Genomic DNA, 12,234 nt, shown 5'->3' with positions numbered 1-12,234 from the left:
GAGGAAAGTGATTTCTCCTCCATGCCTGGGTCACGCTGGTGGACCATCAGGGCTTACGCCAGGCCCCATTGAATGGTCTGGGAGAGTGCTCTTCACAGCCTAATGGAAACAAGGCTCAGGGAGCGTGGAGCATATACATCCCTCCTCGCCGCCTCCCCCAACAGCCCCCGAGGGCTCGTCCCAGGCATGTGCTATAAATTTCCTGACCATATATTCCCAAGTCGAGTTCATTTTTCCAGAGGAGCCACACATGTGGTGCATATCTGGGTTTAGATTATGGCTTTTGGAGGAGGTGGGGGAGCTGACTGAGGTCCCCATCCATTAAAGTGGTCCCTAATCTTGTTTTCTTGAGGACCTTTCGTCATTACTTGTCATGGCTTCTTGCTTATTTTTCCATTATTCTCCACAGAACTCAACTCCCAAACTCTTACAAGAAAAAAAGGCACAGAATGTTCACTTTGCACTAGTTTGTGACCTTTTACCAAGCAAGAAAAACTCCACACTTTTGTTCAACCAAGCGTGAAAGTACTGCAGAGGTGAGAGCATGCGTATAAAGAAGCCCGGGTAAGAATGAAAAACAGGCGTGACAAGCGTACGTGGCTGTTGTCTTGCTGAATGACAAAGCATGTAATGCTGTCAAGTCCGAATCGGTTTGGCCCGCATCGCCCACGAAATTGCCTGGGAAAACATTTTTTACACCAACCTTCAGCACCTGGTTTCTGTTAAAGCATCCAGGGCTTACAGGGTTACACTTCACCCTCAATTGCTCACTTTGCTCTACAATTTTTCCCACAAAAATATGAAGCAAAACTAGTGAATTGAGAAATACTGTGGTGTTTTTAAACACTTCATGTTGCATTATATAAATAACACAAGTTAATACAGTTGGTAATCAAACAGAAAGTGGACGTAAACAGTAAGTTTTGACACAGTAATGGGAAATACAGTAGAAGCTAACTGAAATCTGACACTCCAACAGGATGTTGACACACACAAACAGGAAGTAGACAATATTAACAGAAACTTAAAGACTAATGAAAAGTTGCCACCAAATAACAGGAAGTTGACACGCACAGAAAGGAAGTTGATAAAAATACATTTAAAAAAAGTGCTGAAAACAAACGGGAAGTTTACACTCTAACAAGAAGTTGACACACACAGAAAGGAGGTTGATAAAAAAATACATCAAAAAAGTGCTGAAAACTAACAGGAAGTTTACACCCTAACAGGATGTTGACACACACAAACAGGAAGTAGACAACACAAACAGAAAAACAAACAAAAGAAAGATTGCAAGAAAATAGCAGGATGTTGACACACGCAAACAGGAAGTAAACAACACAAACAGGAAGTAAACAACACAAACAGAAAAACAAACAAAAAAAGATTGCAAGAAAATAACAGGAAGTTGACACAAATTGAGGCTACGTTGACAAAAACAAACAGGAAGATGAATCACGCTAACCTTTTACAAAATTTTAACCAAGCAAACTTACTAAATCTAAGAAATGTTGTATATGATGAGGAAGCTTGTCTCCAAAATTAATATTCCAACTGCAAGCTCATTAAATATGCAAATAAAATACATTTTGTTTCATAATTACAGTATAAGCATGAATAAAATGCCCTCAGTCTATCCTTGCCTCAAAGTGCGACACAAACACAAACATCTTTCATCACGTACCGTACATAAATGTAGTTTACCACATGGTTGGCTCACCACATTAAAAGTAAGTATTTTCTTTTAAATACATGAAAGCTAGAGTCACATTAAAACATGCCATAGTTGAATGTAAACATTAGGACTGGAATGTCCCCATCTGGGCTCTAAGCTATCTCAGCGATTCTGTTGAAGTCATCAGCGGTGATAAAGCGTTAATACACTGCAGGTATCGTGGGGACCAAACTGATCCTGCTGGGCTTTGGACTTTGAAAGGCGGATCATGTGGAAGGTGTAGGAAGCCTGCTCTGCTATGGCTCTTTGATTGCAGAGCCAAATTGTTCAATCGGGTGTGAAGCCCTGAGTCTGTCTTTTAAGACCACATAATACATTGGTACAGGTGGAAAAAGTAACTCTGCGGAAATGTTCTTGGCTTGGACGATAAGTGTGTGTGTGTGCTAGAGAAGAGCAAAAGCAACTGGAGTGGAATACAAAACGTGACAGCGTTTATGAGGAGAGATGAGTCATTGGTTCAGGTACAGAATGATCTGAGAAGGTCTTCTAAAAACACAGCAAGATACCAAGGACCAATCATAATTCACAAAACAATAGAACTGGAGCACTTGGATCAATCTGTTGTTATTCTATTGTGTCCTCAAAGCATCAAAAGTGTGCCCATCACTTTTTGGACTCTATTTGCTTTAAAGGACCAATGGATACAATAATGAAATGGAATGGTTAGCGCGCACAGTTTGGAGACCCGAGTTCGATTCTACTCTTGGCCATCTCTGTGTGGAGTTTGCATGTTCTCCCCGTACATGCGTGGGTTTTCTCCGGGTACTCCGGTTTCCTCCCACATTCCAAAAACATGCTAGGTTAATTGGCGACTCCAAATTGTCCATAGGTATGAATGTGAGTGTGAATGGTTGTTTGTCTATATGTGCCCTGTGATTGGCTGGCCACCAGTCCAGGGTGTACCCCGCCTCTTGCCCCAAAGACAGCTGGGATAGGCTCCAGCACCCTTGCGTCCCTCGTGAAGGTTATCGGTAGTAAATGAATGAATAAATGAATGTGTTGTATTTATTCATGAATATCTCTGATGAGAGTGTCTCCAAAGAGTGCGACATTTGGCATGCACGTTTGAGCGCTGCTCAGGGACAAATGTGCAAGGAAGCTGTGAAAATTCAACAAAGTCGCGAGGATTGGTTGAATTTGGGTGATTTGGTGAGACTGTAACATTGCAAAATATTGGAATTAGTCATTAATACGCATCAAGTCCTGATGACAAACTGTATGAATGCTTGTCTGCATTGAAAGCCCAAACCCGATTAGGGTTCTTTGGACTGTCCAGGCCTACACTCGGCTTGTGGCCCTTCATACTAAATTTAGTTTTTCCCTAAAGCTGTCAGCTGAGGACTGGACCAACCTGCACAAACACACACACACATTCCCATTCAGAGTGCTGACCTAAACGGTAAAGTGACAAGCCAACCCTTGTCTCCCTTCATGTAGTTTACAATACCCAGGCCTAAATTCCGAGAGGCGCACAAACTCCTCACACCTTGGCCCTCCAGAGGAAGTAGTGAACAAGGATTTATTGCTGCTTCTTTAATTGGCTACTTTAATTGGGAGTGTTTCCTCACCCCTTCCCCGATGAGCAAGGACAGATCAAACTGGATGATTTACACTTGCCAATAAATTATGTTCAAATTCCTGGGCTCGTTTATTGAGAGGCCTTGAAGGCATCCATAATTGCAACAACAAAAAAAGGGCTAATGAAAAGATTTTCCGAGCGGGGTCAGCCCGACACTGTTTTCACTACCTTGACAAATGACTGCGTACACTAAAGAAAAGTCTAGAAGAAACACCACCAGGCTCCTTTCTTCTCTCCCTCTCGTCGCTGTCAAACAGCCAAGCTGGCCTGTGCACTCAGGAAACCACAAGTCATTTTCCATCTTTCCATGTGTGGAATTTTTCATGCTGCCTCCATGCCAGCAGCACTCTTTATAGTCTAAGCTGGGGGGGGCACATGACCTCTTGCGGGTAAATTTAGCACATGATGTCACTGATCTGGCACCGGGGGGAAATAACGGCAGACTCGCAAGGAAATTGGATGCAATCATCAAAATGCTACAAGGTCTTTCCTAAAATAGAAGGTGCAAAATTTGCAAATATGATTTTTTTTTTTCCAATTTAGACACAGCGGTGGGAGGAAAATGTGCCACATTGCCTTTTCCTTTCAGGACCAAAGCCACTTCTAATAAACCACAAGTACGTTTTGGGACAACATTGAGGTAAGACTGAGTCGTGTCAAATTTAAAATATTTCTTCCATACCTTTGGATTCACCCTAAGAGTAGAAAGTTACATGTATAATGTATTAAATGTCAAATTTTTATGTACACAAAAGATCTATAGTAAAACAAGATGCTGATAGGAAAGCATAGGAAGTTACTGTACAGGTGTCTTACATTGGCCACAATAAAAGGCCACTCCAAAATGTGCAGTTTAACTGTATGTGGGGTGCTCAGTGGAGTTAAACTGCACATTTTGGAGTGTCTCGCAACCTAAGGCTCGCTTGTGCAATAATTAGGGGTGCTCCGATCGATCGTCCACTGATCGGTATCGGCTGATATCAGTGAAAAAGGATGGTATCGATATCGGCTGATAATCGCTTTAAAGCCCTGTCGCAGCATCAGAACAAGCATGTCTGCCGTGTGTGGGACATCCTGTCTTTGTGAGAGTGATAGAAGTTTTGCACCACGCCAAACATGCCTCAAAAATGTCTCACTGGGGTGGCGCTTTGAAAAGCTTTAGATTGATGCGGCATTTGAGGGGCGAACACTTGGCAGGGTGTGGTGAGTTTGAGGTTTGCAATGTGATCATTTGTCAGGCAGCGGCTACAAAGCCCCGGTCCCAACCCACTGTACTTGCAAGTGTGGGCAAAATTTGGATATGCAGACACTATGTAGGATTTCTTTTGTGCAGGAGGAACTTTCGTTGTGTGTGGGGCTGCATCAGATTCCGGATGCCGTGTGATGCGCAATGAGCGTGACAGAAGAGGGAGTCTGTGGTTCAGAAGGCAGCAGATGCAGCTGGAAGGACCCAGCAGAGGGGGATAAACCTGCTTTTCATTCAGTTAATAATGACTAATACATGCATTGTGAAATACAAAATGGTTGTGAAAACCAGCATTTTGTTCATAATACGGTAAAACAAGCATATTAGCTTTATTTGGCTTGAAATAAGCTATGAAAATAAAGGTTACAAAAATGAGTAGTAGTCGTATTGTACCGTTGATTGGTCACAATAAAAGGCCACTCCAAAATGTGCAGTTTAACTGTATTGAGCCTCTCTCCCCATACAGTTAAACTATAGATTTAGGAGTGGCCTTTTATTGTGACCAACAGTGTTTTGAAGTATTGTTGACTTTATCATTATCGCTAAGCAGCACAAAGTGACAACTGCCAAATAACTACTGTCTGGTTACAGAGCATAAAAACATGCAATCAGTGGCATCCTGTTCAGTGCCAAATAAGCTTCAAAATAAAAGCATGACAGCATTAACCTGAATTCTGGACTTGTTTTTACATGAGCTTTATTGTCATTGTAGTGTCACTGCCCCCTAGAGTCCAACCACTAAATCACAGCACAGAACCATTCATGATACTCGTGTCATTTGTCAATCCAAATAAAAATATGCGCAAATGGAGGAAAACCAAAGATCATTTATTTTCACCCATTCTCATTATGTCTCTGGCCAAAGTCAGTCACTAACTAAATGTGCAAGCAATGGTTTGTTCCGATTTCAGCCAATCTGAGGGGAGATAGATGTTCCACTCTAGTTGATTGAAATGTACTCTGACAGCTTACATGGTGGAGTACAAAAACAAGAGGAATAAAAACAGTTAGCAAGGCAGCTTAGAGTATATCATCATCATCATATAGCTCACATCAGTTGCCTTCACGCCCCTATTTCCTATGTCCTCCATCATCGCCTACTCTGATGTGTTTATAACGACACCCCGGTGCAAGGAGAAGCCGAGCGACTGTGCAGTTGCAGCTGTCTGTGGGGGGGTGAAACAGTCAATAGTGACCCTGGCTAGAGACCAGGGCTCTGAGAACAGCTGAGGAACACGGCAGAGACAAAAACAGACAGAAACAGAAACCCTGCTATGATGCATTGCGGACATTATATAATCCTCCCTGGTGTGTCGTTTGTAACCGGACCGATGCTGAACACACAGTTGGATGCGCACAGAGGACATGTTTTAACAGCACATGACATGGAATACACTCTTAATTAATCAAATCAAGCTTTTTTTTTTTAATCAGAGCAGTTAGCGGGAACAGTCTGGGGAAGGCCCTTTTCTGCTCCAGCATGACTGTATCTGTCTTCTGGATGAATGGAGCAAAAAATTCCCACAGACGCACTCCAGTGTCTTGTCTTTCCCAGAAGAGAGGAAGCTGTTATTGCTGTAAGGCGAGGGAACACCTTCATATTTTCACATCCTGTAAATACACGTGCTAATTCATTTGTCCATATTGTTTACCCGTGCTTCACTTATTAGTCCTCAGTACTACCACTGCAGTACAGTATTGTTTTGGTTGTTTATTTCTTTCCTTTTAGTCCAGGCAGACGCCCCTTCTAAAGGTAGCAAAATAAAAATGACATGACTCACATTCAAAGCAGTAAAAGCATCAACATACGCTTTATCACTCATCAAAGTTTAGTGACAATGTTTTGTGCGTTTACCTTGGCCATTCAAGTACAGCATATAAAAAATAAAATAATATAAAAATATATATAATTAGATATATATATATGATTATAATTATATATATATAATATAATGATATTATATAATAATATATAATAATTATTTATAATTATACTATAATTATATATATATATATGTTAAAAATATTATTATTATTATTCATCATGAATGGGTTAGAACGTCTTATCAATGACAAGGGTTAACTTCTTTTTACACTTTTATGGCTATGGTTAAGTGCTCAGGCAAACCAAAACACATGTTAATCGTGTTATTGTTATTGTGAAAAATAACATTGAAAGGCATATATATTTTCGTTGAAAATATTATTTTGGAATGTGGGAGGAAACCGGAGTATGCGTAGAAAACCCACGCCTGCACAGGGAGAACATGCAAACTCCACACAGAGATGGCCAAGGGTGAAATTGAACTCGAATCGAACCCAGGTCTTCCTGATCTGTGTGAACTACATGCTAACCACTCGTCTACCGTACGGCCCTTTTATATTTATATTTTTTTCTATTATGTCCACTTGTTGTGGTGGAGGCTTTTGGCGGAACACCCAAAAAGACGAAGGAAGCTTGTTCACATTCTAAAAGACACCATTTGCCTTTGAAGATGATCGGCAAACTTCATGGGACAACTGTTTCAATACTGCCCACTCTGCAAGTGTAGCGTGCAACAATGCATCTAAAGGGTCGTCTTTGATTGCAGCATCACGGTTATATAATCAGTGATTGTTGCTCACTGGTCTTTTATTATAGCAGTCAGTAATTACTGACGGTCAAAAAAAACGTTATCATAACACAATATCAGTGAATATGATTATTGTGTTATTGTTGTGAATATGTCACTTTCTTGGCTTTGCTGAGAGTTGATTGCTGCATGTGTGTACGTACACTATTTAAGAGAAACAGGCCTTTTTGGATCTTTGAGTTCAGCTCATGAAAAATGGGACCCAAAAAAGTGCATTTGTGTTATAGCCCCCATTATTTAAAAAAAACAAGATAATAAACAATAATGACAAATGTACTTGACATGAATCGCAGCTGTGTTGACAAACTTATTGATGGTATTCATGGTGGTCTCGGTGCTCAAGTTTCCAAGAATTACAGTTATGCTCGGTCACGGCAGATATTTCTCCCGTGCACACACACCCACACACACACTAGTGCACCACACATTCATCGAGTGTTGCATAAAAGTGACATGGAATGTTTGCAGGCCACAATGTCCACTTGTGCTGTCCTGTCTCACCCACACACACACACACACACACAACAGACCATGTGAGAGTGCAACCTGAGCTTCAACTGACATTTTAGTCCAAATCCCACAGCTGCAGCTCACCTCCCAGAACCACATTGCCATTATCCATTATCCGGCGTTATCCAAACAATGATCTGGCACGCTGCCTAATTTTAACGACATGCTCCCAAGTGTCCAATTTATACAAGGGATTTAAAGGAGGCGGGTACACTTGGACATTCCGGAGACATCAGCTGGGGCAGGAGGAGGGGACACCTGTGGCTGTCAGTCAATTATGTTCTAACACTGACTGCGTATGGCGGCCCTGAGCGCTGCCACCATGCAGGCCTGCAGGACATCTAGCAGCCATGCAGGATCAACTCGATTTGCTCCAATGTGCCAGACAGGCCTGTGCAGTCATAACCACCACACTTTGTAAGTGATCTGGACATAAAGTTGTGTCTCAGAGACAATTTAATGGCAGCCTTGCTAAAATCCTTCACTTTCTTTTTCATGTTCCTAATTGCAAACAGAATTCCAGACATCGCTGTAAAAAAAAAAAAGTAGAAGGAGTGCACAGTGAAATTAGTAGACATTGATTGACGGTTCTTGTTCCTTTCATTGCAATGTAAACATCATTAACATCATATTCAACATGTGCAGACTTCTCTCTCGGCTATAAACATGACTGTGCATTTCATTTGCAAGCTCACTTGGTGCTTTCCCAGTATGCACGGAGAGGAAAACTTCAACTCTGTGTCACAGTAATGAAAAACTAGAAGGCAAAAAAGTGCTTGGTCTTCCTATCAATTAAAAAAATAAAGTACATTTTCCTCAGTTACATTTTGAAAGTGAATTTAAATTACAATAACTTAAATTCATTCATTCATTTTATACGGCTTGTCCTCACAAGGGTCACGGGGGTGCTGGAGCCTATCCCAGCTGTCATCGGGCGAGAAGCGGGGTACACCCTGGACTGGTCGCCAGCCAATCACAGGGCACATATAGTCAAACAACCATTCACACTCACATTCATACCTATGGACAATTTGGAGTAGCCAATTAACCTAGCATGTTTTTGGAATGTGGGAGGAAACCGGAGTACCCGGAGAAAACCCACACATGCACGGGGAGAACATGCAAACTCCACACAGAGATGCCCTATGGTGGAATTAAACTCGGGTCTCCTCGTCGTGTGGCCTGCACGGTGACCGAGTGGTTGGCCTAAAATACATTCAATTATTAGAAATATTATGAATCTAATCATTTAAACTTGAGCAAAAATAATACAATAAACACTAGCTTACAACTTGTACCCATCTTATTGAGATATTAGTATTTGTATTACTTTTCCGCCTCATTGGTCCCTGTAAGCAGAGGTGTTTATTATTGGTACACCGTGGCCCATGCATTTGATAATTATGTTTTTTCACTCACAAATTGCTGGATAACCTTTTGGAATCATAAGTTCAGGTGTGAAAAGCAGGTATATTTTTGGAAAAAACGAAAAAAGGGTTGGAATATTTTGTTGCATAATCAGATAATATTACAATTATATATAATTCTGTTAAAATAAAAAAAAATAAAAATAAAAAATGAAAAAATATATAAATAAATAAATTTTAAAAAGTATTTTAAGCAATAAAGATGAAGTAATATATTGATTATTACACACATTATTTCCAGGCTTTTGCAGGCCGCATGAAATGATCGGATGGGCCAGATCTGGCCCACAGGCCTTTAGTTTGACACCTGTGCTATAAAGTGTACTTGAGTATCTATAGAAAAGTGTTGCATAAAGACAGTGTACATTATTATTATTATTATATTAGGATGAATCATAACATATCCATTTGTTGCCTAATTCTTTATCTTCATGAGACATTGCATGAATTCATAACAAAATGATATCAAGCCACACATGGAGCCAATCTGAGACGCTCCTTGCACATTCAAATAAAACCAACATGGGCAAGCGCTTTGGCAACAGAGGTGAGGAAAAACCTCCTTGGGAGATTCCAGCGTTGTGGGAACAATTCGGGGAAGGCCCGAATGTGCAAAGCACTGTCAATGAAGGCATGTTTGGGTGAGTTTAGTGTGGAAAAACAAGCCCATCAAACACATTCGGAATGGACAAGAATGGAGATGACAACAAGACACACAGAAGCTGTCCTACCTGCTGCTGCTTCATTGGTCATCTTGTTCAAACCCTGAAAGACAGAAGAGAGAGGAAAAGTAAATACATTTTACGGTCATTAACTGTTTCCCCAAAAGTCCTCTGCTTGTGCAACATTTTTTGTCATTTTCCTCTGGTTTACACCCCCATGTGTACTCACTCGCCTGTTTTCCACATCTATCCCTAATGGAGAAAAAAAGTGCTGTGATGGGCCCTCAGTGTGTCCATTTCAATTTCTATCAGCTCGCACTGCTGGGCTGGTGGTGTGTTTTCCATGCTCTCCATATTGTCACGTTTCTCAATGGATTCTAACTGTGTATTCTAGATGTGTATTCTTTTTTTTGAAGGAGAATGGCGGATAATACTTCTGAGCTGTAATTCATGGGTTAGGATATAGGGGGCAGTGACGTTTGTCTGCTAGTTAAGCCAGTGCAAGACAGAAGAAGAGTTGGAAAGTCATATTGTGCCTATTGAAGTGTGGAGTCCATTTTGCTGTAAGGTATAGAGTGCTGTTTTGTAGACGCTAATAAAAGGCCCCTCTATGTCTCTCAACTGGCCTGGGAGGAGCTGGGCGAGGTAGCCGGGCTAAGGAGGGGGAAGTCTGGGGTTCCCTGCTTGGGCTTCCCTGGTTGCCTGACCTCTGATGGACAGATGGATAGGATTCCTTATTTATAAAATGAATATTTTCATAAGGCTAACCGAGTGGTTAGTGCGCAGGCCACACAGCAAGACGACAGCTGGGATAGGCTCTGCATGCTCCGGTTTCCTCCCACATTCCAACACATGCTAGATTAATTGGACACCCCAAATTGTCCATAGGTTTGAATGTGACTGGCGACCAGTCCAGTGTGTACTCGGCCTCTCGCTGAAGACAGCTGGGATAGGCTCCAGCATGCCTGTGACCCTATTGAGGATAAGTTAGAGCATAGAGAACCCATTTATGACCTTCTAAATGTGTTTTTGTACATTAATAGAGCCCTCCGGACATGAAACAACACCCTTATAGTCACCATTTGTATTACGAAATATAGTAGACATAATAAGAGTAAATAAGACACGTAAGAAATAATATAGAGTTCCTTGGTATTTCATTTTTTACTTCTGTGTAGTATTTCCTGCAGTGGCTATTCATCATTGTAACATCACTGACACTTCGGGACCAGCGTAGAGGACTACATATCACATCTTTGAAAGTGTCTTCAAAATGCCTTATATTTGTATTTTAGTTCATTTAGCCATTTAGAAAAAAACAAAAAAATCACACATCTTAAATAAGAATATTTTGACTAAATGAGGCTGTATTCAACCACGAAGCAGTCATGATTTATTAAATAAAATATTTTAGAAAAACTATTTTAGTTAGAATTAGAATTAGAGTTAGAATTGGAAGCGTGAAGTTGCAAGAGATTACTGAAAATGTTGGTGGAAATCTGGATAGTACAGTATATTGCAATGAGTTTTATTTCAAATTTGATATGGGCTCCAGCATTTGCCACCGATTTCCCAAGCCGCCTGAGAACCACACATCTGAACTCCTGTGAGATGGAAGACATCACCTCTCGTATTCGCCATATGTTTAATTCCTATACCTCATGGAACATTCATTCATTTTCTACCGCTTATCCTCACGAGGGTCACATGGGTGCTGGAGCCTACCCCAGCTGTCTTTGGGCGAGAGGCGGGGTACCCCTGGACTGGTCGCTAGCCAATCACAGGGCACATAACGGGGAGAACATGCAAACTCAGACTAACACAGAGATGGCCGCGGGTGGAATTGAACTAAGGTCTCCTAGCTGTGAGGCCTGCGTGCTAACCGCTCGTCCGCTGTGCAGCCACCTCATGTAACATATACAATGAAAGTGAGAAAAATATTACAATAACTTATTTTTATAATTAAATTATTACAATAAATTACAATAAATTATTTTTGTTAATTTTTGTTCATTTTTATTCATATTTTTGTATGAATAAAAAAAGATACCTTGCTGTACCTTAAATAGTAGCTGTTTGGCAGTCATGTGACCAAAGGAACATACCACATCTTTGTGTAAGGAACAATACGGAAAATATTCACAATGATAAATCTTACTGACAAAATAAAAGTCAGCATTCCAGATTAGCTGCACGCTGATGCAAATAAGAGGTGCATTCCATTTTTTTGCGGTGCCAAAAGGCCCCCATAAAATATATCTCTGCTCAAGAACCGGTTGACACGTTGGACCTGGTCGGGGTTGTGATTCCATCTGCATCACATTCCCACTCCCTGCTGTCAGATGTTTCATATGGAGCTCTTATGTAAGACACACACACACTGAGAAAGAGGGAAAAATCTGTTCATGCGCAATTGTTGTTGGCCCCTTGTCTCATCTGTTT

General features: G+C 41.0%; 2 protein-coding genes across 4 annotated transcripts in view; one reads left to right on the top strand and one right to left on the bottom strand.

The window, feature by feature from the left end:
* The window catches only part of hdac12 (histone deacetylase 12), a 74,693-nt gene that overhangs the window by 41,749 nt on the left and 20,710 nt on the right, over positions 1-12,234 (top strand). The gene's annotated exons all lie outside the window — the stretch shown is intronic.
* The window catches only part of stard13b (StAR related lipid transfer domain containing 13b), a 66,171-nt gene that overhangs the window by 39,789 nt on the left and 14,148 nt on the right, over positions 1-12,234 (bottom strand). For all 3 annotated transcript variants that reach the window (XM_058081018.2, XM_058081016.2, XM_058081017.2), the window contains one exon: positions 9,862-9,895. In XM_058081018.2, the coding sequence (XP_057937001.2) occupies positions 9,862-9,895 (34 nt within the window). The remainder of the gene's footprint in view (positions 1-9,861; positions 9,896-12,234) is intronic.

Source organism: Doryrhamphus excisus, linkage group LG8 (genome assembly GCF_037039965.1).
Source record: "Doryrhamphus excisus strain RoL-2023G ecotype Guam linkage group LG8, RoL_Dexc_Guam_v1.1, whole genome shotgun sequence".
Classification (NCBI taxonomy): domain Eukaryota; kingdom Metazoa; phylum Chordata; class Actinopteri; order Syngnathiformes; family Syngnathidae; genus Doryrhamphus; species Doryrhamphus excisus.
This window is presented reverse-complemented; position numbering and strand designations above follow the sequence as displayed.